At 44.6% G+C, this 27,894-nt stretch overlaps 1 protein-coding gene across 3 annotated transcripts in view; it reads left to right on the forward strand.

The window, feature by feature from the left end:
* The window catches only part of LMNTD1 (lamin tail domain containing 1), a 183,363-nt gene that overhangs the window by 121,456 nt on the left and 34,013 nt on the right, over positions 1 to 27,894 (forward strand). For all 3 annotated transcript variants that reach the window (XM_075602857.1, XM_075602858.1, XM_075602859.1), the window contains 5 exons: positions 15,328 to 15,446; positions 17,960 to 18,135; positions 21,586 to 21,772; positions 25,324 to 25,510; positions 27,606 to 27,725. In XM_075602857.1, the coding sequence (XP_075458972.1) occupies positions 15,328 to 15,446; positions 17,960 to 18,135; positions 21,586 to 21,772; positions 25,324 to 25,510; positions 27,606 to 27,725 (789 nt within the window). The remainder of the gene's footprint in view (positions 1 to 15,327; positions 15,447 to 17,959; positions 18,136 to 21,585; positions 21,773 to 25,323; positions 25,511 to 27,605; positions 27,726 to 27,894) is intronic.

Below are 27,894 nucleotides of genomic sequence, written 5' to 3' on the forward strand. Positions count from 1 at the left end.
GTATATATGTATGCATGTGTATGTATATGTGTGTGTGTGTGTGTGTATGTATGTATGTGTGTGTATGTATGTATGTGTGTGTATGTATGTGCGTGTGTATGTATGTGTGTGTCTGCACAATGTTAATAAATATTTTATTTTTATCAATGTGTTTTTTAATAAAAAAATAAATAATAAATTACACATACATACACACACACTTATACACACATATACATACACATACAGTACATACACACACATATAGTCATACACTCACGCACAGTATACACACAAAACGTGTGCGGCACGTACACGCGCCTTCGCACAGGCATGCGCGCGCGGCCCACAGTATATAACAGCCCTTCCCTGGCCTCAGTTACGTTAAAGCTGCAGACCAAGCAATATCCAAAATGTGTGTGTGGTTTTTTTTTGTGTAATAAATCAGTTCTGTACTTTGAGAAAATAATTGCACCTTTTTTTTTTTTTTAAACCAACTCAGAATTACATTTTTAATGTAACAAGTTTTTTTTTCTCTATAGCAACCATTCCCTTCCTCTTCTGAAACAGGCTCTGGCACACCCCTTTTTGAACCCTACCCTCTCTCTAGCAGTGCACCAATTGTATGTAGTGTCTGCCTGGTCACATGATCTTCACCACAGAACTTTGCATATTGGGTCCTATTCTGCACTGACAGACATTTAGTAAACCCCTAAGCCGAATCTTCACCAACCGGTCACAGGAGACGGGATCGATCGTCAACTTAGCTGATTAGTCATCAATGTGTGGATTGTATTGATGCTCATATTAAAGGGGAAAATAAATAAATAAAAATGGCTGCTTACACTGCTGCTTTAAGCAGTTAAACGGTTAAAGTCTTAGTGCCAGCAACTAACTCGCCCTTTAGCCCGTATTTATCCTTATTTAGGATAAGATACATGTGTTTTATTTTAAATTAAAGAGCTTGAATAGAATCATATTGAATGTAGGCACAAAAAATCTCCAGTCAATTCTATAACAACCTCAGATACTGACAGAATTTGGTATTTAGAGCAGTATACTCACATGTACAACATGCATTGTCATTTGTAAGCAGCAAAACGTGAAATCTTATGGGTTTTTTTCTCAAATAAATCAGTTCTGTGGTATTAGATAATAGATTTTTTTTAAAATTCAACTCTTAATGCAATTTTGAATGAACTGCAGTTTTTTTTTTAATGAATTAAAAAGAACATGTTTATAGCGTGTATAATTGAAGCAGGGGGTCTCCAGTGACCCCCTGCTTCCGGAGATACTTACCTCTGACTTATGGGCCAGAAGCCGCTCTCCTCTGCTACCAGGGTTCACAATACAGTATGCCCACTGTTTAAAGATCTCAGGCCCTGCGGGCCAATAGAAAACCGTGATGTCATCAGTGCGGCTTCCTATTGGCCCATGTGATGTGGGAGCTTTAAACTTTAAAGCCCTACTTGCTCAGCCAGAGTGACTACCGGCACCTACTTCAGATGTAAGTATGTCCGTAAGTATGTCCGGAACCTACTTCAGATGTAAGTATGTCCGGACTGGAGCTGAAATTAATGGGGTTCAGTTCCAGAGACCCCCTGCTTCAATGCTAAATTAAAAAAAATACAAGAAAATATGCCCTCTTGGATTGCTTCTTTAAAGCATCCTTTGATTTCTATTGCAGGCTTTAGCCCACCTTCCCAGCAGTGCAAGATCTTTGCGACACTTTTCTGTTTATGATCATTTGTTGCCAATGCTCCCAGCAGTTTGAGCTGTAAACTGTTACAATACATAATGTTACCTTAGTAATATAAGGATACATTGTAGCTACTGAGTTACACTGATTGAAGGACTGAAACATAAAGGCTGCCATTATGTTAGGCACACAATCAGGATTTTAGCAGATTTATAACAGGAGAACTTAACAATTGCCAGCTTAGGTAAGAATGTAGAACTATAAATTGTCACACACTTTACATATACAAATAAGAAAGAAAATGTAAATAAAAAAAGGGGGGGCAAGTAGTATTGCTGCAGTGAAAGGAGCAATACTAGTGTTAAATGTTTCAGTTTTCGAGGGGGTTTGCAATACATTGCATTGCTCTCTGCTTGTTCTCACAGTTACAGCAGAGGTTCTCAACTCCAGTTCTCAAGACCCCCCCCCAACAGGTCAGGTTTTCAGGATATGCCTGCTTCAGGAATTCCATCAGTGGCTCAATCGAAGCCGGATTAAGCCACCTGTGCTGAAGCAGGGATATCCTGAAAACCTGACCTGTTGGGGGGAGGGGGGGTCTTGAGGACTGGAGTTGAGAACCCCCGAGTTAGGGAATATAAGACATGTGGAGCCATATTTATTAAGCAGTGCTAAGTCACAATACATTCTATGCTCTGTTCTGCTATAACAAAACATATTCAAACCTTCAAGCCTCCCAGCCTAGGGTCAGAGTGACTATAATAGTATTTGCAGGGGAAGAACGGGCAAACTGACTGCCAATGTATGACAGCAGTGTGGTGTTCTCAGGTTGTGTTACCAAATAATGGGCCCTAACGGGACTTAGCACCATTTAGTAGATATGGCTCCACATGCCTTATATTCGTTATTTCTTAATAAATGTGGCCAAAGATATCTGAAAAAGTACAAGAGCAGGGAAGATCTTTTCAGTTTGTGTCACGTTGCCTCCTGCAAACATTGAATTAAACACATTGACCCTGGGACGGAAAGCTTGGCGGTTACAGTATATTTTGTTGCCGCAGTAAAAACCTTGTCTGCTTTGCCCTGAATCCAAAGCATTCCGGTCTCCTTGGTTCACTCACTTTGCTACCCTGACAATGAACCGCAAGTACGTGGCGCATCTCTCGTGGCTCCTCCATGAATCTAATATACATTTCAATTTGCTTCTGGATTATTGCATTGTATTCATAGAGCACGGGGGCGGTCAACGCCAGTCCTCAAAGTGCTATTAGACTACCGCAGCTTGATGTATCCGGCCCTAGAAGGGAATGCAACTCCAAGCAAGATGCAGATCAGACACATTTGTGCTGCACTTGAGTCGTATTCTTTGTGCTGCTTGAGTGCCACATATGGGAACACTTACTGTACCAGGGTCGACTTTAATTTCCATGCGGCATCATTTAATGGCACCATTTGTGTGGCTTAATTTAGTAACATCCTCTGACCCTTTCATGCTGCAGTGACCAGTCAGGTATTGCAGAGCACCAAAGGTCTGCTCCGTATTGTGCTGTATATGCACAAATCCATCGACTTCTGAACATTTCTGCCAGGAGACTTAATAATATTATTTTTTATTGCTTTGCAATTTATATTTCTTTTCCAAACAAAAATGCACCATACTAACTCAATCAGCAGCCACCTTTTGTGGGATTTGGATATTGAAAAATCCTTTTACATCAGTCCTGTTATAAAATATCCTATAGATATGAAGACATTTAAATTTTCCCAAGAGGGCCGTATTCCGTTTTATGGCACGAAAAACTCATTTTACTTCCAAGTTTGCTCTTTAAAGTTGGCTGCAGAATCAGTTAAAAAAAAAACCAAATAAGATAAGGATCATATGTCCCACTTAATCTGCCAATATTTACCCAGCTACTAACGGTCCCGTTCTTTCCGCTACGTTGTGTTTTTTCATGACATTGTCGGTGCTACAGTAACTAAGCAAAATAAAACACTGATATCAACTTGTGTACTCATTCGTTTTGAAAGACGAAGCGTCAGTGCAGCTTCCTTTGAAGTCTAAGGCCGAGTCCATAGACGGACAGGCCGCGCTGAGCCGTGCGGACGCTCAGCGCTGAGCCCCTGCATCCTCAATGAGGATGCCTTGAGAGGGGGCTCACGCGAGCGTCCGCAGGCGTGCTGAGGAGTTGGATTTTTCAGCCGGCAACCAAGCTGTTTTTCAGCGCGCTGTCGGCTGAAAACATCCAATCAGCCTGAAGCAGCGTCAACGTCACGGCGCCGTGACATCGGCGCAGTGACGTTGACGTCAGTGCGTCGTGGGCGATTGGCCCAGCGACGTCACTGCCCCGCCTCCAACCACCTCCCCCCGGCTCCCTTCGCGCACGCTGGCTCGCCTGCAAGTCCGTGGAATCGCGCTGACTAATGCAGGCGAGCCTCAGCGTTAGCGCGCCTCCGCTCTCCTCACCCTGCTATGGCCCGGGCCTAAGGCCGTGATTATACCGAAAAACGCCAGCGGCGTCGCACGGAGCAAAAACAAATGGCAGATTTACATACCATTAGCGATGTGCGCGCCGCCTGGAGCAGCAGGGCGGCAGACTTCTGAAGAGACTTTGAAATGTGTTTCTGGCCGGCGACGGCCACGTCCCGTGAGTGGTTCAGCCAATGAGGGCGAACCGTTCATGGCCACGCCTCCGCCACGCCTCCGCCACGCCTCCCTGTCTCCACTCACTGCCTCCTCTCCTTGATCAAGATGCCGCTCGGCGGCAGCGTGAGGGTGATGTCACCGGCTTGCGCTGCCGCTCAGCAGCATCTGGTATAATCGTAGCCTGATACTTAACTAAGGAAAGAACCGCTCAGTGATTACTGTTATGGTGTCAAAACAGAAAACTGCGCTTCATCTTTCAATAAACTATATTACATGGGTAAATACACACAGTGTGTATATATATATGCGGTACATGCTCCTTCTTGAATTTGCATTATATATATATAATCAGAAAATAGCCGTGTTAGTCCAGTTGCGATAGTGCAGAATAAATGAGTTCTTCAGTATTAGGTGATACCTTTTTTATTGGACTAACAATTTATGTCATAGGACAAGCTTTCGAGAGTTCTCCTCTCTTCTTCAGGTCAAGCAATACTGATATACAAAGGATTCAATGGCTAAAACAGTGTAGAGAAAAAAAAAAAACAGATACAGTATGTACTGTAGATAAGGTAGGGTGTAAAAAGGGTGTAACACCCTACCTTATCTACAGTACATATCTGGTTTTTTTTGTTGTTTTGTTTCTCTACACTGTTTTAGACATAGAATCCTTTGTATATCAGTATTGCTGACCTGAAGAAGAGAGGAGAACTCTCGAAAGCTTGTCCTATGACATAAATTGTTAGTCCAATAAAAAAGGTATCACCTAATACTGAAGAACTCATTTATTCTGCACTATATATATATATATATATATATATATATATATATATATATATATATATATATATATATATATATGTAGCGGTCATGTAAAATGGCTACAGTCATCTCTCCTGCTGGCAGTAAGGCCTGGTAAGTTGTGGGCATGCCAGCAGTAATTATGGAGGTTTGCCCTCACACCCTGGTGAGGTGCCCTGTGTAAGGATGGGAGTGGTCACAGACTCTGACTCCCTGGTTGGTGATGTCAGAGTTGTGTCAGCCCCAGAGGTTACATAAGGCACAGCACTGTGTCTAAAAGTTAGTTCAGCTAAGGAGTTCTGCTAAGTGGAGGAGGAGTTCTGCTAGTTCTGGTTCAAGTGCAAGTCTAGTAATCAGGTTATGTTATAGTAGCTGTAAGGAGACTGTGTCCAGGGACCTGGCACAGGGTAAAGATATCCCGGCTGGGATAGGGAATCCCAAGAAAGGAGAATTACACCTTTCAAAGGGAAGCACTGACTGAATATGAGTGGCTAGAGAATCTACTGCGAGGGGCAGCTAGCCCACCTCAAGCAATAAAGATGCTCTTATTCGAACACCCTCTCGTGTACATGTGTGGAGTGAATGTACAGAGGGGAGCACCACAGAGGAGTTCCTCGCCAGGACCATCCCCAAGTGACCGAAGGGACCCTGATGAGGTGGAGGCGCTGCACTGGAACTAGGTGAGACTCAAGACACTACCTCAGCTGCCTGTCTGGACGGGTCCTCCCCACACACCATCATGCGGGAGACTCAGGAGTCCTGTTGCCAACAGGTGCACCACCAGACACTACCACACTGTAATGGGGACCGGTTAGACCACAGGGGCCAATGTGAGATTGGGTGGGTCAGGCCGGGCCAGAAAACCCGTTACATATATATCTAAGACAAAAACAACAGGCGCACTCATAGTGTAGTAAGTTACAAAATTTATGGAGGACTGGAAAAAGTAAAATTGTGCACTCACAAACAAATCAAGAACATAAGCAGTTATGAGTACAGTAGGGCTCCGCTTTACAGCGTTCCGCTCATACATCGTTTCCCAATGTATACCCATATTCATTAGGTTCAGCGCTTGTTTCGTTTTTCCGGCATGACGCGCTCAGCAGTCGAGTATCTGGCTGTCACTAAGCAACAGTTTTAGCGCAGGCGCAGCTGCTTGTCAGATGCCATTTGTCAGCGAAACAGTCGGGTTACAGCTCTGCATCACTGTTTTCAAAGGTACAAAACAGTACAGCAGGGCCCCGCTTTACAGCGATTTCCGCTTTACGGCGGCGGCCTGGAACGGAACCCGCCGTATGAGCGGGGCCCTGCTGTATACTCAATCGCCAACAGTGCAGGATACCAGCAATGCAAGCGTCTCAGGGGCTCCACCGAGTGTAGCAGATACTCCATTCACGTCGCCTCTGTATGCCGAGTATTTCCTCACTCCAGTCAGGATCTCGCGAGAGTAGTGACGTCAGCGGGAGTGTTTAGGTAACCTCCGATTCCTCACCGCAAGCAGGCAGGCTCTGTGTCCATAGAACAGCAAGGCAGGCGTCCTAGGGTGTGTTTCAGATTTATTTTATATGATTTTATATGCGCATCCACAACTTATTAGCATTGGGACTCTATTTGAATGACACTTTGGGGCCTATGCAGAGAGCAGCGAATTTTAAAATTGGCGAATTTATTAAAAAGTAGCTTTTTTGGAGAGTTTTAATCTCCATATGCAGAAAAGTGCGAATTCTGCTATGTTTAACATGGATGCGTGTGGCGAGTTTAAATTGGCGAGATGCGCGCTTCAGAAATGTGTTAAAACAAATTCGCGCCTTTTTTTTTCCCTTTGCAATGGCCGCGAGCGGCAGTTTTTTTTGGCGAGGCAAAACGGAGACAATCGCGCCATTTTATTGGCGCGAACAGCCGCTAGATGCCGTTCGCGCCTCTCTGCATACGGATATTTTTTAAACTGGCGAGATTGCGGTTCTCGCCAGCCGCGAGGCGAGTTTTACAAATAGAAAAGAAAAATTGGCGCGTTTTTCGGAAATCTCCATTTTCTGCTGTTTTCTGCGCGATTATCTCCAAAAAATGGCGAATTTCGAAAATTCGCTGCTCTCTGCATAGGCCCCTTTGTTTGAGTCCGACGGATACAGAGTGCCTCGCGGTGAGGAGTTAGAAACAAGCTCCCGCTGACGTCACAGTTCTCGCGGGACTCCGACCGGAGTGGTGAGGTACCCGGTGTGCAGAGGCGACGCGAGTGGTGTTGTCTGCTGCATACGGTGGAGCCCCAGGACGCCTGCCTTGCTGTTCTATGGACACAGAGCCTGCCTGCTTGCGGTGAGGAATCAGAGGTTACCTAAACACTCCCGCTGACGTCACTACTGTCGCGAAATCCCGACTGGAGTGAGGAAATACTCGGCATACAGAGGCGACGTGAATGGAGTATCTGCTACACTCGGTGGGGCCCCTGAGACGCTTGCCCTGCTGGTATCCTGCACTGTTGGCGATTGAGTATACTCATAACTGCTTATGTTCTTGCTTTGTTTGTGAGTGCACAATTTTATTTTTTCCAGTCCTCCATAAATTTTGTAACTTACTACACTATGAGTGCGCCTGTTGTTTTTTGTTTTCTTCTTAGATATCCCTGAGGGATTTGGTGGTCCCTCTCTTCAGGCTGCAAAGACTCTGAAGGACAGTGTTTTTTGGATTGGACTTTCACTTGTATTGTATATCTTACTTGTATTTTTTTCTGAGATTTTTATTGTTTTTTATTATTATTTATATTTTGTTTTTTATATATATATGGTATTGCTTATACATTAATTAATTCATCATCCTCACACTACAGTCCTGTGTCAGTGGAGATCTGGTTAGGCGCTAATACTTATTCCCCGTTATTTCTTGATATATATATACATATATGAAGCACATGCTCCATAGTCTGAATCTATTTAATAAATATTAATAGTAATGGATTTCAAGGATCAAAAACACTCAGACAAATCATGAGATAATCAACTCAATGATAAATATCAGACGTGTTACCAAACATCAATACACTCCCTGCGTCTCTTAGGGTTCCATGTCGACCACCGGAAGAAGAGAACACTTCTTGCAATGTGGGTGTAACTCTGGTGCAGTGAGCTCCTCGTAGGCTCAAAAAGTCCAAAGTAGGGTTGTCCCAACACGTTTCATTGCAGCAAGCGACTTCCTCAGGGGTATCTATATATACACTCACTGTGTAACTTCTCACTATTAACCAGAAGGGTCAACCACTTGACAACTTTTAGGTGTCTAAATAATAGGCATCAGTATGGAAGACCAATCAGTATCAGAGATGGGAGTCACGGGGGTTCATCTTCTTGCAATAAAGACAGGATGGCAGGTATAAAAGGTAGTATTGTTTCTGCTTTGCATGCTAAATTTAGTACATGTTCTCATCATGAGGTCTTGTGAGGAGGTGGGGTTTGGAGATTCATGGACTATGAGGTTACAACCTTTTGAACAAATTAACTTTGTTTTCCGGATGCGTGCCTAAAGGTTTGCTCTGGTTCCTGTGCATATCGGGGCAGCACATGCTGTTCCAGTCACTGGGAGAGTTTAAAAATGACATCTTTCCCTGAAGTAGAGAATAATTATGTACCCATGGGATGCCTGGAAGGAATATTAAAATAGGAACAGACAGGGAAAATCTTCCAAATCTCATTCACCAATCCCAAACTGGAGAGAGTGAAAAAGTTCTCTCTTCAACTGTATTTTTCTCTTCCAAATGGGACAAAGATATATTGCAACAAGCAGAACACATTTTTTTTTCTTCAGTATTTTTTGGCATAGATAATTCTTATTACATGCAGCATGGCTTCCCAATTTTTATCTCTACAAAATGTTTTATTTTGGGGGGTGATTTTGCACAGTTAATCTCATACTTAAAAAAAAAATAGGCCCTAATAAATTAGATTAGGGGTGTTCATTCAGAAATAAAGAGCATGAACTACTGGGCAGAAAGCCATTTTATTTACTGACCTAATACTCAGTTAAACGGGAAGGTCAAGCGCCTTCTGTTGTCTTCTGGTAACTGCAGTTTCAAAGCCCATTGTACCATATTCGATTAGCATCCCCTTTTGAGAGAACTAAGGCAAAGTCCTTGAAAAGACACAATGACACAAGCAACGTGATCAATTGAAAACTTTTTTTTAAGGAAGATATTTACTCACTTCAGTGCTAGAGAAACCAATTATATATATATATTGTAGAACATCTTGCGGGAGGCTTCTAATTAATCTGCCAAGTCATGTCCAATGTACCTTATATTGCTATAAAGCATAATTAGCAACAGGGCCACCGACAGATTTCCCGGGGGCCCAGGACTGGAGTTTGGGCCGCCCCCCCCCCCCCCCCGTGTCGGCAGCCTTGCGAGGCCCCCCCTTTCACACGTCCTTGCGAGCCACCTTCTCTATTCCTCCCCTCTCCCCATGTATTTCTCTCACTCTTCCCCCCCCCTCTTCTTCCCCCTAAATCCTCTCACATGTCCCCCCTCCACTATCACTTAATTACCCCCCCTCACTCAATCCCACTTCCTCAATCCCCCATCACACTCACCCCCCCCTCTTCATACACAGATACTCCCCCCCCCCACACACAATCCCCCCACAATAATTACCTCCCACACACAAAATGCAATACCCCCGCCCACACAAGATGCAATACCCCACTCCCCACACACAATGCAATAACCCGCGGCTTCATTTGATGCGGTTACGGTCTGGAGCTGCGTGGCGGATTCTGCCTCTCCCTCCTCTTCCCCCTTAGCGATTTCAAACGGGCAACCGTGAGTATAACATCTGCAGCACGCTGGTGCTAAACGGGTTTAGCTAGTTGCCTCCTTGTTACCATTCACGTTATTCAACACGCTATGATTCCATAGGGGATATCAGGAGTGGATACTTAAGAAACATTATCAACATTGTTTACAGACTATTTTCAAAGACCTCCAAACAACAAAATATGCCTACACATGTGTTGTGTCATTAAGCACCGATTTTGTCTACGGACTGTGTTAAGTCCTGGAATCTCTTCAATTCATTTGATGCCGCATTGCCATGGCGACACGTCGCCGCAGACAAGGTAAGATAAGTTACAGAGGCCTGGCGCGATCCCCCGGCATTTTATTTAAATGTCTTGGGGAAGAGTGCGGGGCCTCTTTAAGCGCCGCGCCCCCCCTGGAAAATCTCCCCGCATTTTGCGCAGACGTGCCCTAGAGAACCCCCTAGAAATTATGGCAACCTAAACACTATAATGGACAAGAAACCATTAATTAGGGGGGTGTTGGAGAAGCTGATCGCTGATCGCTCTTCGATACCTGTTGTTGGAGCTCTGTGGAATCCCCCTTTTGTGTCATATTATAAAATGTACACATGCTATAGGAGCCATAGGTGCTGAGTGTTAACCCTCGTATTAACTATTATTAAACAACCCTTAAGCATGTCATTTCCATTGGTTCATTTTGGACCTAGGAGGAGCTTTACCTTTAAGCTCACGTGGGCTCCTCTGTTTCAGGCAGCAAACACTCTCCCGCGTGACACCATTCATCATCCAACGTGAGGTTTAATGGATAAGAAATGCAGATGTGACCTTGCTTTTCAGCATAACACTGCAACATTAAGAGCTACTGTGTGCAAACTCTTTCCCAACACAAACAGTCATTTTAACATGGGACTGGGGAGAATAATCTGTGTAATGTCTGAAGGAAATACGCTGAATAATGCAGGAAAGTAAATAATGTCCGCATTAGGGGAAGTATTCAGAGACGCAGTAAATTTGACATATTATTGGTTGTAAACAATCAGACTTTTTTTTGTTTGCCAGCCAAAAAATGGTTATTGTAGTGACGGCTAAGATGAAAGCATTGCAATGTAAACTGCATACTCATGTTTTATATAACATGCAACTTATTATTTTGTTTATATGAAAACAGTAATTCATGTTTACACTTGTTAATAACCATATCTGCCAAATAAATGCACAGTGTGTTTTGTATTAAGCTCCAGGGAGGGAGGGGGGAGGGGGGAGCATTTGAAGTATCTTACATTTGATGCAGGTTATTAATCCAATGATTTTAGATCAGGTCAGGATTGGTGGAGATTTTTTCCATTTTACGAAAATGGAAAAGAGTGATGAAATTCATTATGCACCATTACATTATATGTGTAGCGTACCTTCTCCCTAACTCCTGCTATAGCCTTCACAAATTGCAAACATTGACGCGAGCGCGCGTGCACACACACGCAGGCAGAATTAGGCCTGGGACATAGCAGGTTCAGCCGCGCTCCTGCTCTGCCTCGCCTGCTCAAAATTGAGCTTTTTCCTGTCCTGGCAGGCGAGGCAGCGAGCGTGCTCTGGGGGTGGGGCGGAGGTGCGGTGGAGGCGGAGCAGAGATGGAGCGGAGGCGTGTCAGGAGGCAGAGCGGGAGGCGGGGCTAATCCCTCGCTCCCATTGGATGTGAGCGGTCACGTGACCACTCACATCGCTTCCCCGAGCGGCAAATTTGAAACTTGCCTGTCTCGGCAAAGTTTCTGAGCCTCCGCACACATCAGCACGCATGCGGAAGGGGAAACTATAGCCGCGCTGATGACAGGTGCAGGGGGCAGCGAAGGCCTCTGTAAACTTCACTTACCTTGGCTCAGACGGCTTCTGGAGATGGCGTCACATGACACCGTGTTGCCATGGTGACGTAACGTCGTGATGTCAGAACGCCAGAGCCAAGGTAAGGAGGAGGGGGCGCGAGGATGGGGGGGGGGGCGAGCCAGCTTGGGGCGCAGGGAGAAAAGATTGTGCCCCCCTGCTTAAGAGAATAGACCCCTTTATACACTAGGACCGTGACTCATGAAGCTGCTTCTCCATGGCAGGGAATTCTCTGAGCTCCAGTGAAGTGAGTGGAACTCAGAGAGAGGCTTCCATGGCAGGGAATTCTCTGAGCTCCAGTGAAGTGAGTGGAACTCAGCGAGAGGCTTCCATGGCAGGGAATTCTCTGAGCTCCAGTGAAGTGAGTGGAACTCAGCGAGAGGCTTCCATGGCAGGGAAGTCTCTGAGCTCCAGTGAAATGAGTGGAACTCAGCGAGAGGCTTCCATGGCAGGGAAGTCTCTGAGCTCCAGAGAAGTGAGTGGAACTCAGCGAGAGGCTTCCATGGCAGGGAAGTCTCTGAGCTCCAGTGAAGTGAGTGGAACTCAGCGAGAAGCTTCCATGGCAGGGAAGTCTCTGAGCTCCAGTGAAGTGAGTGGAACTCAGCGAGAAGCTTCCATGGCAGGGAAACACAACTCTACACAGCATGTTGAATAAGAGTCCACATCATGAATTAATATCTTATAATCACATTGAATGAGAGGCCAGTCCTTGGAACCAAATAATTTAGAATTGGTGGATAGCAATTTAAAGGTGTTAAAAAAAAAAAAAACTTTTAACTTAACAAATATTCCATGACAGATCCCTGTTTTAAATGACATCATTCCTGGCCCCATGCCAACATGAACCAATCTCTTGATCCTGATCAGAGACATCAAGCAATTTATATTCTTGCTCTAAGACTTTTTTGCTGATAAAAAAATGGTTAACATATGTTTTTTTAAATTACAATGGTAATGTAATATAGAACACAGATTGTACTCCAAAGATCAACTGCAAATGTTCCTTTCATTGCTTGTGGTGTTTGCTTTGGTAAGATTACTTGGTTATGTTCAGGTCCAAAACCCAAATCGTATCCATTTCCAGGACCGTAATGCTCCAGATTAAAGTGTAATGCACACTGCATTTCGTGTAAGAATGCATCCAGTAATGATAGCGACACAAAGCTTCCAGCCACCTCCGTAACCTGAGATCCACGGACTCTGGGCATTTTATAATGTTGCTAGGTTTATGTTGAGAATATCTATTCCTCATCAATCTTGTGTAAGGATGTAGTCAAGTGTAAAAGCAAAATAAGTATTAGTTATGGGATTCTCCTCGTCTTGACGCTGCTAATAGTGTGACCATCACGTACAGGCCACTAAGTGGCATCCTTCTTTTTGTAAATGCAACACACGTCCATGAAATGTCTGTGAATTGACTGCATAATCTCTGTTCATTTATGTAACCGTGTATTCAATACATTGTATTGTATCAGGTAACTCTCAATGTATTACTTCCTTGTAAAACATTTTATAAATAAACTTAGTCGTTCTATTTTGCACCCAATACATTCTAACAGGGCTGGTACCTTGACTTACTGCGTCATAAAGCAGCGTGCAACCAAGCTCGCAGATACAGTAGGTACATTCCCAGTCTCACTACATCAGCCTGTTATTATGGATAAAGTAAAGCTCTCATCCCCTGCCTTGTGCATATACCTTCAGCAGGTATGTTTTCTAAAGTGAGAAAGCCATTGTCAGTCAGAACAGGAAAACATGTGGCTCTGCAACTAAAACACAATAATAATAATAATAATAATAATAATAATAATAAAAACAATCCCCAGTTTTATTATAAATCAGTAGTTGTAACAACAATGCCTTTTTTCTGTGTAGTTATTCTACAAATCCAGAACACAAAGGGTTACCTTTCTAAGGCGTAAATATGCTATTTTAAAAGTGCCCAGTTCTTCTACTGTCTCTTAGAGGCTATCAGGGGTCAAATCTCACCAATATTAATGGGCCAACTTTATTGGTCAATAAAGCAATTAATTAATAGAACATGTTTACAGCGGTGTTTGACAGCCAGGTGTGCCAATAAGTCACAGGGACTGGTTAATGTAACTTCAAGGGCATTTTGAAGTGCTCTGGACAGAACAAGAAGGTGCGACCGGGAGAGGATTACCCACGTCTGTACAGATTTACTAAATATAAGCTAAATCCAATCTGATACAATTCACCAAAATTATGAATATACCTTTGTGACAAGTGAAATCAGGCAGATTAAATAATACCAAACACACCAAGCTCTTGAGGGTGCAAAGGTCAGATATGTGTCTGCCCCTCAAAATTAGGAGTAGCCCTGGCAAGACTGATTTCTATTCCTTCAAGAAACTCATCCGAACGCAATGATGTGAGACACATTGTTCTAGGAATTACAGAAAGAGAGTTAGGGCTTATTTTCAGCTATTTTTTTCATTTAACAAAACTATTCTCTGTCCTCGTTCGTAAATGTCACGGGATGGATGAGAGGGAGTTAAGGACGCACCCACAAACAAAAGGTGTGGCTCATCTTTGTGACAGGGCCAAAGTTAGGATGAAAACCATTCATTTGTATTACGAAATTTAGAATTCAACATAGAGCGGTATTGTGCCAATAAACACATGGATTCTCTGATTTTCTTCTCCAAACCCCCTTTGAAGGACCTATTGTTATGTCATAACGTATTTAGATTTTCTGATGTTTTGCCCTGTTTATTTTATCAACTGTCCGCATTTCTATATTGTATGGTTTCTTTTTGTAACATTCTTTTCCTGTACTGCTTTTTCGTATATTAAATCTAAAATGTTATAAGTACTGTCTTTGGGTTCTAATTTGAACCAAGAACCTTTTTAGAAGAGATTAGCCGCATTTTTAGGGCACATTTTGCTACATTTTGTGTTAATTATATATTTTTCCTAGTAAATAGGGACCAAGGACTCTGCAGGTGAGAGCTGAAATTATTCTTGGTGGTGGTGGAAGCAAATTGAGGTGTAGAGTGACGGTTTTTGGGGCGATATTGCTCATTTTAGGGACCCTGAGGGGAGATAAAGGAGTCAGCTGGATATCTAGATGTGTATGTGACATGGGTTAATACAAGTCCCGTGCTCACAGGTGTGCCGTCCGTGACACTAGTGTTGGGTGGATTACCAATTCCACAAATTGACCCACATCCGCTTTACTTTGGATCTCTAATTTCTGGTAGTCTTGTGCAAAATGTATGATTAGTTTCCACTAAATCGATCACTTCAAACACATGAATATATCACAGGTTTCCCAGGGCCTCCGCGCTGTGATGCTGCAGGTGGAGAAACTCAAAGAGGTATAAGGGTGACCGGAGTATCATTGTAACCCAAATTCACACTCATACTGTGGAACAACCCACAGTAGGATGAAAAGTACCAAACCTCATCAGAAGCAAATTAATGCCTCAAACTATTTAGCTGTGTGCTCCTTAGAAAGCCATCATTAGAATGTATTGTTTGACAAAAATAATAAGATTATTATGTCACTTGTCTTTTGTCTGATCAGGAAATACAAGATCTTTTCTTGGCAAAAATGAAAGAAGTGGATGCTTTTCAGAACAAAAATGTGTCTCTGAGCAATGAGCTGGATTCCCTGAAATCGATGTTGGAAGAAGAAGGGCAGCAGTAAGAGACACTCTGCTCAGCACTTTCTTTTTGTTTGGAATAGTACAATATCCCACGTACCAGGCAGCTATAAATGTCATTTTGACGTTATTCTATCTAACATGTTCACACTGTACAGTATGTCAAGTAGTCTTTTACGTCACAGCTAATATTGGTTTTATGATAATGTGTAAAGGTGGAAAATTACTAAACTGCAGTAACAATCTGTTTAAAGACCCCTTTAATAACATACAGTACATGCTTATACAATATTACTTATTTATACAATGAGTGCTATGAACTACGTCATTATCATTTTACATATAATAAGTATCTAGTTGAAAGTATTGAGGCCTACTGTGCAAAGAGATATGATTTCCACTGAGTAGTATTACTATATGGAATGTGTAGGTGTAAGTGTTACAAAAAATATAAATGAATGAATATTATAAAGTGACATTAATATCAAACCGATAATAAGAATGTCCTTGTGATGAAAGTGTCCAAAACGTGAATCAATCCAATGTATAAATGAAAGCAGTAGCAGTTTCCCAGCTTCTAAAAAGATGAACCACATCCGAGGGAAATCTTGAGAAAGAAGAAGAGAAGCACGTGCCATATATCGCAAAACAGTATCTAGCAATTATTCGTACAGATGAAAACCTCTAGATACTGTAGGCACACATAAATCTGAGAGAAATCTCAGGCAAGACAGCGGTAACTGGTCACGATCCTCTCGTAATTTGAGGCAGTATTTTCCTGCTGGATCATGGCTACTGGCTTAGGGGATGTTACGATCTGGGTGTAAAAGCCAGCAGCCAATGCCGATTCCAGACCGGAAACGCTCACTGGCATCCGCATAGTGAGAATCAACAGAGCTCAATAGCTCAGACTGGCGTGATGACATGTCACGCAACACAGACGAGCCCCTACGCATTTTGTCACTATATACAGCTAAACCCCATTATAACACCTTCCTCGGGGTCCACAGAATGAGACCGCGTTATAACCGAGATCGCCTCGCGAGGACTTACTGGCATCTGCAGCTCTCTCCCCTCCCTGCTTCATAGGGCTCATCCACGTGCGCAGAGGAGGGTGGTTCACATGACACAACACACATCCCCCTACACCATGTGGGATTTTTTTTTTTTAAACATTCAATTCAATGCTTTATTGCTAACAAACACATACACACACCTACACCATCTGGGAATTGAACATTAATACATTTGATATAATACACATGCAGGAATTGAACTTATGACCTTTTGTAAACTAGTACCAATTCTCTACCTCTAATATAAACCACTGAATACAATGTGACAAAATGCAGCATAATGAAACACTGAAGGTTGATAGCCAAGGACTAACGTTTCCACTGCCACATCCCCCCCCCCCACCCATGTGTTGGTGGCTTTCCAAGACACCCCCTCCCTCTCTCACAACCCCCACCTCATACATCACCACCTCCCTCTCTCACACCCCCACCTCTCCCCCCTCACCTCTCCACATCCCTCTCTTAAACCCCCACCTATTCCCCCCCTCTCTCATCCTGTAAACCCTCTCCCTCACACCTCCACACTCTTGTCCTCTTCCCCACACACCCACACTCTCATCCTCTTCCCCACACACCCACCCTTTCATCCTCTTCCCCACACCCGCACCCTTTCATCCTCTTCCCCATGCTCTTCCTCCCCCACACCTCCACCCTCACATCCTCCCCCCACATCCCCACCATCTTATCCTCTCCCTCTCATCCTCCCTCTCGCATGTATTTCTCCCCCCCTTTGTCTCTTCCTCTCCCACCCCCACATGTATTTCTTGCCCTCACCTCTCACCCACCCATATCTCTCCTTTTCCACCCCTCTCTCTCCCTCCCCTTTCCCACTGTCTCTCTCCCTTGCCTCTCTATCTCCCACCCCCTCTCTTTATCCCACTCCCCCTTCTCTCCCTCTCCCACTCCTCTCTCCCCTTACAGCCACCCCTCTCTCTACCCCTTCCACCTCTTCTCTCTCCCGCCTACATCACCACTTCTCTCTCTCCCCCTTAAATCCCCACCTCTCTCCCCCCCCCTTTCACCCCCACATCTTCCGGACGGGCCAACTTGCTGTGCGCACGTGGAGGTGCGGCTTCACTGAAGGCCGGTCTGCAGCAGGAGAGAGCTGGGGGCCCGCAGCCAGATGTGGATGATGGACCCGGCCTCTGGCCAGGCCCGACTTGCAGCTCCGGCCGGGCCCCAGCTCTCCCGCCTGTTGATGGCCCTGTCTGCAGGAAATCATCCTTTTGACATGCCATCAGTAACATGCAGGGACAGGGAGCACTAAGAGAACGTGACATAGCTTATAGAGGTGGTGTCTTATGAAATAGCCAGTGTAATTCTTGCACTCTGCTGTTAAGGGAAAGCTGCAGTGAGGTCACTAACACGTTACAATTATAATTTAATTTTTTGGGACTTTTTTTATTTCTTCCCATGCTTTTTGATTTCCATACTTTCTTGTTCTCCCTCTTTTCCTCTCCTCCTTCCCTTTACACAGGATGAGCCCTGCACAACTCCTGTTTGCACCCACGTTACCACAGATGGATTCCTTCCAATCTCCAGTACGGAACCTAGTCCCCGAATACACCAAGTCTTTCCTGCTTCACCCGCCGGAATCTCTCTTGTCAGCCACGTCAGCAGGAGCTTATAGGACCAGAGATGAAAAAACTATTGGTGGGTACCCCCACTTCAGTTTTGCGAATCATTCCTGCACCGACCAATCCACTCCTTCGGCTAATATCCTTTTTCATGCCTGTCCTATCTTCTCACCGTCTCTTTTCCAGTCCTCCTACCAGCTCTCTCTTCTTTCAGGAATGTTTCCCCGTCTCTCCTTCTAACACAGATAAGCTTGTTGCATGTGTAAGGCTAGGTCCCCAGTGGCCACGACGTGGCGCACGCTGGCGTGCACGAGCGCTCACATATCGCGATGGCGTGACCGCTGGCAGGGAAGACAAGAATTTTGTTTTTTCCTTGCGGCGATGCGATCACATGGTCGGTGGGCAACCAATGGAAATGCAGCTAGTGTAGACCGTCATGGCCGTGACCCCCATGTCAAGGCGGCGCCCCCGGTCTGGCCATCAAGGCCACGCCCCCTGCGCAACCCATCGCTCCCCCTAGACCGCACATCGCGGCTTTTACCTGTGCACGCGCCTCGGCAAGCGCTCTGACGCGCCTTCAGCCGTGACCACTGGGGCGGTAGCCTAACCCTCCCTGCCCGGTTTCCTAGGGAAATTACTTTGGTGATATGTATGTGGCTACTCCGCATGGATTTTCGTGACTCGGGGTCCTGGAATTCAGGTGGACGTGCGCTGAGGTCGCAAGGTTGTATAATAATAGGCGCCAGGAACTTTTACAGAGGTGACTGTAATTTATTCGTGTTCCCAGGGACCGCTCATTCATCTATTGACAATGTTGCACTGTATTTTGCATCAGACATAGATGAATACGATTCTTCCATCAGTGCCCGCTCTTAACACTCGAATGGAGGTACATATCTTGTTTCTTCCTTGTGCTAAGACCTGGGCGCCCTCCTCATTATTTTGAGACATCTGTCCTTATTATCTTGGTAATACTAGGCCCATTGGGGATCCTAGAGGGTCCTGTATACATAACCCAATACCTTGGTTTTTATAGTAACTGCCACGTCCACTTCAGCCTGAGAGGAATGTCCATGCAGATCCACAGTTAGAGCCAATCCGCCGGCATCCGGGAATTCTCGTTACTGAGGCCCTCTGTCGCATGCCGTTTCATACTTACCAACTTTACTGGACTCCCTCAGTCTTCTCTAGGGATCCTCACTAACAAGGTTACTATCCCTGTCTATAACATAATAAAGTAGGGGGTTTGGTCCATACTTTTACTGTAAGAACATCGGTGTCTACTCTCCCCGAGGCTTCTCTCCTCTTGTTCTCCTGGAAACTAACCTTCTAGAACTTCCCTCCTCCTCAAATATCCTAGCGTGACGTCTGGATCGCCATAGCAACCAGGGTGTGGCCTCGAAAGCTCTACCACAGCTAGTAACCCTTTAGGCTGCGCTTATAGTGCCTGCAACGCGACGTCACTTCAAAACAATTGTATTGATGCCATCACGTGCGCTACCAAAATCTTGTAGTCACTAGAATTTGCTTTTGCAGAGACGGTCTCCCCATGTGACTGTCTATAAGCCAATCACATAGCCCCTCTGCCTTCCCCCTTGCTCTTGTCTCCGCCCCTCTGCCTTCCCCCTTGCTCTTGTCTCCGCCCCTCTGCCTTCCCCCTTGCTCCTGTCTCCGCCCCTCTGCCTTCCCCCCTGCTCTTGTCTCCGCCCCTCTGCCTTCCCCCTTGCTCCTGTCTCCGCCCCTCTGCCTTCCCCCTTGCTCTTGTCTCCGCCCCTCTGCCTTCCCCCTTGCTCTTGTCTCCGCCCCTCTGCCTTCCCCCTTGCTCTTGTCTCCGCCCCTCTGCCTTCCCCCTTGCTCTTGTCTCCGCCCCTCTGCCTTCCCCCTTGCTCTTGTCTCCGCCCCTCTGCCTTCCCCCTTGCTCGTCTACGCCCCTCTGCCTTCCCCCTTGCTCTTGTCTCCGCCCCTCTGCCTTCCCCCTTGCTCGTCTCCGCCCCTCTGCCTTCCCCCTTGCTCCTGTCTCCGCCCCTCTGCCTTCCCCCTTGTTCTTGTCTCCGCCCCTCTGCCTTCCCCCTTGCTCGTCTCCGCCCCTCTGCCTTCCCCCTTGCTCCTGTCTCTGCCCCTCTGCCTTCCCCCTTGCTCGTCTACGCCCCTCTGCCTTCCCCCTTGCTCCTGTCTCCGCCCCTCTGCCTTCCCCCTTGCTCGTCTCCGCCCCTCTGCCTTCCCCCTTGCTCCTGTCTCTGCCCCTCTGCCTTCCCCCTTGCTGACTTCACTCCCCTTGTAGCCAGCGACATCTCCAAACCTGATTACAACTTTTGCAATGGCGACGGGTGATGTCATCGGCACTATAACCGCGGCCTTAGGAGAGATGTTACAAAGGGTTCTCATCATTCTTCTTGTTCTTATGACATATATTATTGAACATTCGCTAAACGAATTGAATAAATTAGGTCCCTTTACATAATAGTAGGCACCCAATCATATTAACAATCCTTAATTTGTTATGAAACATTTAAAACATTAAAGCGCCCTATTTTGCTCGTGTTTTTTCTTTGTTCTCAATGTTAAAACAGCAATAGTTAAGTATTTCCACGACAGGTTCCCTTTGAAACCAGAATAGTTATAGTAAACTGTAATAGTAGTTTTATTTCTAAAGGCACAAAATATTATGTATTTATTCATTCACAATGATTCAGTATAAAGGGCCCTTTTTGATAAGACGGGCTATGCCTTAACACGCCTTCTAGCATTGGAAGACCTTTTATGATCTATTCCCTTAAATGGGCTGTACAGTAGGGTCCCGCGTCTCGGCGATACGGCGGTACCGAGAAGGGGGCCGCCATGCCTGTGCACGCGCAGAACGGAGACGTCTGAGGTCACGCATGCCCAAAACGGGGGCTGCCAAGGTTGCGCATGCGCAGAACTGAGCTTGCGCGTGTATGTACAGGAGAGGGGACTGCAGGTCTGCACATGCGCAGCCGCAGACCTGTAGAAGATGCCGAAAATCGCAGGTTCCACTTTCCGGTGATTTTCGCTTTGCGGCGGGGCCATGGAACGGAACCTGCCGCATGAGCGGGGCCCGCCTGTATAATGTCTCTTCTAGCAACGAAAGGTGCTTATGTCACAGGGGTGCTCAGCTCCAGTCCTCAAGCCCCACCAACAGGTCAGGTTTTCAGGATATCCCTGCTTCAGCACAGCTGGCTAAATCAGTCCCTGCTTCAGCATAGGTGGCTCAATAAGTCCTTGCTTCAGCACAGGTGGCTCAATCAGAGATGATTGAGCCACCTGTGCTGAAGCAGGGATATCCCCGATACCTGACCAGTTGGACTGTACTTGGCCGCCCCTGTGCTAGAGCTACGGATTAGAGAGAAACAGCACCTGATTATTATATTTGAGAATTGCGTGAGTAAATGTAGCTGCTGTGAATTCACAGATACCCGTGAAATGGTTTTGAACGCGGAAGTGATATATGATACGGAGTTATACTAACCTTCCGTTTTCTCGCCTCTGTTTTGTTCATTGGTTTCAGATAAGCGCAGTCAAAGTGAGCAGTTAAAGAGGCCTTCTTCTGCACCTATCGCTAACCTTCATATACGTACCTCCGGTCAGGGGCCAGGCCAAGCCTCGTTACCATCACTGAAGGAGACCTCACACCCAAAACAAATGAAAGGGAAGCCGCTGTCAGCACACTTTGCCTACAACACAGCTATATCAAGGTCAGTTTGGATATTATTTTTATGAATATATATCAGATCAGGGGTGACAACTCCAGTACTCAAGGGCCACCAACAGGTCAGGGTTTCAGTGTATCCCTGCTTCAGCACAGGTGGCTTCGACTGAGCCACTGATTGAGCCACCTGTACTGAAGCAGAGATATCCTTTAAAAGACTGAGCCACTGATTGAGCCATCTGTGCTGAAGCGGGGATATCCTGAAAACCTGACCTGTTGGAGGCCTTTGAGGACTGGAATTGGCCACCCCATGTATTAGAGACTTTATACTTGAAAATTGAGGCATACAAAGCTTGACAGTGATTTGTGAGCCAAGATCAAATCTGCAGTGCAAAAAAGTTATTGCTGGAAAAGTGTGCGAGAGGTATGAAGATTACAGGATATGATTTATAATGCCAAGGTGCATGGGTGAACACCTAACCTGAACTCAAAAGGTCAGGTTGTCAAAGAATTTCTATCATAGCCATTTTAGCTACTTATTAAGCCATTGTATTTGAAATTAATTAGGTGATCATGTGTATGTTTCGGTAGATGAAAAGGAAAGAATTAACTCATCTTTTCAATAATGTATTGGATCTTGAAATAGAATAACACATTGAAGGCCGGCCACGTTAAAAGTAGTTTTTTTTCCCCTCTCTCTGAAGATAAAATATTATATTGTCATAAGTAACACGCAATCCCCAAAATTGACATGTAGGGTTTTTGAAATATAAATATATTAAAAAGGTTAGTTATCGGCGGGTTTTGTAGAGATACTCTCTATTCTGTACCATTGCTTTCTGAAATTACTGTATAATGTGTCAATGTAAAAATTCCAGCATTAGGACTAGTTAGTCATATTTCTGACGTTCAATAGACAACTAATGGATCGATACATTGGGGCCATGTATCAAGCTACCTTTATTAACTTGAGAACTCCTTGAGAAAGTGCCACTTGGGTATGAAGCGCGTGGTTTTTTTCTTTGCTTGGACCATTACTATTTTGATATGTCTCAATATAAGAACATAAATACTGTTTCATAATCCAGGTTCCCGTGCTATTTCCGGTATTTTTTATCCAGCTTTGCTGTTGCTCTGTATTGTCCTTCTACTCGTATTTTTTTTTACCTCGTTCAAATTGAATAATAATAATAATAGCATGTTCTTGTATAGCGCTGCTAGATTTACATAGCACTTTACAGAGACATTTTGCAGGCACAGGTCCCTGCCCCGTGGAACTTACAATCTATTTTTTGGTGCCTGAGGCACAGGGAGATAAAGTGAGTTGTCCAAGGTCACAAGGAGCCGACACCAGGGATTGAACCAGGTTCCGCTGCTTCACACTCAGTGTCGTTACCCACTGAGCGTCTTTACTCACTGAGCTACTCCTTCTCCCAAATTTCTTACATTGGTATCTGTTCTGGCCCTCTAGCCCCTTGTAACAAAGAGGTAGGGTCAAGCAGGTTAACTCACTCCCTTTAGATGCACACTGAGTCGTTCTTTCTTTCTGCTCTTTTATTGCAATACAAACAATACAGATGAGGGGGATTGTGGGGGAGAGGTAAACTAAGAATGCCTGTATGTGAGGAAGTAAGAGCTGTGTACTCACAGACTGCTGGATCCAAAAGGAAGTGGGTGAATCTATGCACACGGGTTATAGTAAGGACTAAGGGTTTCTGGGAGAAATTTACAGGGGTCTGTGCTGTAGTTGCTAGGAAACAGACAAACCAGGGAGGGAAGGATACATTAGTAGCAATGTTACACTGAACAGTGACAGGAATCACATAACAGAGAGAAATGCACAACTAGTTTCAGGGCAAGTGTGCTGGCATCCAGAGAGCAGGGAAAAAACACAATCTTGTTCCAGGACAGTATCAAATGTTACCCCACATCTGTTAACAACTTCAAAATGAATGTAATGAACGGTATGTTCACAAGCTTTCAGTTGTCAATATAAAATGTAATCTGTCCATTAAAAAGATGTCTCAAACAACAGAAACGTGGATAAATGTTCTTCTATATGTAGCCCCTTTACCCCCACCCTAAGTGAGATCTGGTCTGCTACTAGTATATTTCCTGTGATGAGGTGCGTTCCTGTGAGGTAACAGGAGGGCTGAGTACTCCGCATTGGTGTGGGGAGAACAGGACAGGGTTTACATGGTACCTTATTCATGGTTACAGCGCCTCCAGTCAGCGAGGATCCTCTGTGATAGTAGGATGGTCCATACTGATACCTTTTTATCTCCCAAGACAGTGAATCACACTTGCATATGGTTCCATGGTATTTATTGCATTGGTTAAGTTATTACAGCAGGCACATCCCTTTCTTGCTTCCCCGAGAAGGTCACTTTAAGGCTTGAGGCCCATCTAAGTTTCCATCTGCATGGTGCTCCTCCTGCATCCCCTTATGGGACACAAGGAAGTTGTTGCTCACTCCACAGGACGAGGAAAGAGACACACCCACTTTTGGGAGAGAGATGGTATTTTATACCCTGGGGTTGGGCTTGTAACCCTGCCCCATAACAGGGCAGGCTTGATACTGACAGGTGTCACATCTGCAAATGTCACCCAGCCAGTACCTCCCCCAGGATGACACTCTCTGGGTGTTGCTAGGCCTGCCCTTGGATAATCTACTGCATCCAAGGCTGCAATAACAACTAGGCCCACAGAGCAATTAACCCTTCCAGTGCAGGACATATACTGTTAGGGACCAGAGGAAAAAAGGTAGCGGCTGGAGGCTAGGCTACATATATGTTAGACTAATACGGCTACTGCAATATCTTGTTAAGATGTTTGAAGACATTTCGTAGGCAGGTAGGTTTATAATGAACTCAAACCTGATGGCTTATTTTACACAGAAAATGGAGAACAATTGGGTTAAGTTAGCCCACTTGGTACATTCCATTGTAATATTAATATTAAGTAACTCCTCTCCAGCCTCATAAATCTTAGTATCGCTCCTGAATGCTCACTATAGCAAGTCCATGTTTTGCTTCCTTAGGCAAAGTACCTTGATACATCGACATAGGATGAAATCCTTAATGACCACACATTTGCCAATTTAATCAAATCTCCTTGAGATATTTTATCTTCCTCTTGGGACCCAAGGTACAGTAGTTTGTAAGCTTGTTTGGACTCCTGCATAATTGTATGCGCATATACTTCATTTTCAGCACTATATTATTATTATTAATATTAGTGCATTAGACTATACGCACTGCTAATCTTTGTTACAGTGAATTTACAATTTAATTTGAGTACCTGAGCACTAAAAATAAAACGACTTCGCCAAGGTCAGATGGAAATGAAACTGTGTCATTAACAGCATCCAGGGTCTTAATTACCAAGCTACTATTTCTAAAAATATATTTTTGGAGCTACGGTACCTTTTTTATATTTGCAATCTAATTATGGGACACAATTAGCTGGATTTTGATATATTAAACATTACCTACAAAATTATCTCACTTTTTTTCAGGACCAATACACCACCTTTTTAAGTACAAAGGTAATTATGCTTTAATAATAATCTCATATTTTTCCCTATTTTTCCTTCAGCGCTCTTGGAAACATGGAGATAGTAGAAGTAAATCCCAGTAGTAATTTTGTGAGGCTAATTAACCGTTCTCTGGATAAAGAAGAGGACATTGGAGGCTTTGTCCTCCAGCAGAACGTCCTGGGACATCCAGTGTCTCTCTACCGATTCCCACCTAAAATCCGGGTCATGGCAAATACCACCGTGACCGTGAGTATACGGGGCACATTGGTGATGTAATTGGGACTTTATGGCTGAATGTAGATGTACAATGAACTTTTATACGTGAGAATTTACTCATACAGTTTTCCTACCAGCTCAGAGGTGGTGTGAAACTCTTCTTCTCAGAGATCTCCAAATGCAAGAAGCAATATTCACCACTACATATATATGTATATAATATACAGTTTGCTGCTGGTACAAATTGACAAAGAGGAACACAAATTCTCAATGTTCTGGAGCAAATTGTATGTCCTGGGTCTGTCCTCGCAGACTTGTAGTAGTGTTGACAATGAAATCATCTAGTCATCTCATTTTTAAGCTATGCATCATACTTTAATCATTTACAGAAGTGACCATTTGACCTATTGTATTGTTTTGTCCATAATAACCTTCATCTTTTTGCTGCTAAGGCTTCCAATGACTCGCTGTGCCACGCATGCACAGCACAAAGAAACCTTCATGTTAAAGTCACTGGTTTTTGCTGCATTAACATTTGTATTTGTGAATTTTATAGCTCTCGCACAGGGGGCTCAACGCCAGTCCTCAAGAGCTCCCAACAGGTCAGGTTTTCAGGATAGCACAGGTGGCTTAATCAGTCCCAGCTTCAGCACAGGTGGCTCAATCAGAGCCACCTGTGCTGAAGCAGGGATTACCTGAAAACCTGAGCTGTTGGGGGTTTGAGGACTGGAGTTGAGCACCCCTGCTCTATCACATTCACACAACCTGTCTCAGTATCACAAGTTCTTTCATTTGCCCCCATAAGGGCAGGATTCTGGCTTATTGGTAGTAATAGCAGGTCCCCTTCCCAGAGGGAGGACAGTCATTATCATGTATGCCCGCTCACGAAGATGCAGTGAATATTTTGTAGGTCAACTTACTCACTGGGTATGACTCGGGAACAGATGTGTAAGCGTTAATCTGAGTACTGAGGATATAGCACGAAGCTTTGAGTAATGTGTCATCTTCCTTCGTACCTCATACCCGAATCATTACTGCCGCTGGGAAGATGGTTTTGTGCTGCCATCAATGATTTGCAAATAGCAAAAATACAAAAAGTGCTCGTAATTAAAGTGTTGTTGTTGCTATTCAGTATATATAGCCATAAGCTCAAATGTCAGCACCCTCTATAGTAAGTACCTACACAAATCAAAGGAAGATGAACTGCCAGTGCCAAAAAGTATACTGGGACAGGTAGACTGGGACAGATAGACTGGGACAGATAGACTGGGACAGGTAGACTGGGACAGATAGACTGGGACAGGTAGACTGGGACAGGTAGACTGGGACAGGTAGACTGGGACAGGTAGACTGGGACAGATAGACTGGGACAGATAGACTGGGACAGATAGACTGGGACAGGTAGACTGGGACAGGTAGACTGGGACAGATAGACTGGGACAGGTAGACTGGGACAGGTAGACTGGGACAGATAGACTGGGACAGATAGACTGGGACACATAGACTGGGACAGACCTTTTGTGGTTTCTTTACTCTTATTTGCAGTGGTTGACAAATCACCAAAAAATCTACTCGCCACACAAAAAAATCTACTCGCCACCTAGTACCAAACGTGTGCTGCTTGGGCCAATATTTACTCGCCCGGGGGTTAAATCCACTCGCCCGGGGCGAGCAAATGTATAGATTTGTCGAACACTGCTTATTTGTTTTTGCACCATCTCTGCTCTAATGTTTCTGCCATGTTAGTTCACAACTGTTTAACACTTTTTTTCTTTGTAGTTGCATGATTTATAGCGCTGAAGATGATGTTGTCATTGACATGTCCAATGTTTCACGTTATATTTGTTGATGTTTGTCCAAAATGTTGCCCAGGCTACAGACATTGGGGGCATATTGACTAAGGAGCGCTATGCCATACCATGGTAATATGGGCCGGGGTTTTGTGGAAAAATAAAGAACAGTTCAAATAAAGGACCTTGCAGATAAATAACCCCAATGTTGGTTCATTTGCCATTGTTTGTAAATGCAATAAAATATATAATGTAAGAATAACGGTAAATAAAAGTATCACAGCTGAGGATACAAATATATATCCCTTCTCACGCGTGTTTTGTTTGTGTTGCAGGTGTGGGCAGCGGAAGCGAAAGTGTCTCACAAACCGCCGTCAGATTTTGTATGGAAAGAGCAGGATATATTTGTGACGGAACCACAGTGCACCACCATTCTGTGTAAAGCAAACGGACAAGTGAGTTACGCTTTGCACAACACACGTGCTACAACTTCAGATGCACTTATAATCTCCCATGAAATTCTATATTCTTCTGTCTCTCCAAGACTCAAACCATAATAGTAACCATTGTAAAGAGCCGTTTGCTGCAATCAGCAGTCTCGCTCCGTTCTTTTTCCAGCCGTTC

Source organism: Ascaphus truei, chromosome 5, assembly GCF_040206685.1.
Source record: "Ascaphus truei isolate aAscTru1 chromosome 5, aAscTru1.hap1, whole genome shotgun sequence".
Lineage (NCBI taxonomy): Eukaryota > Metazoa > Chordata > Amphibia > Anura > Ascaphidae > Ascaphus > Ascaphus truei.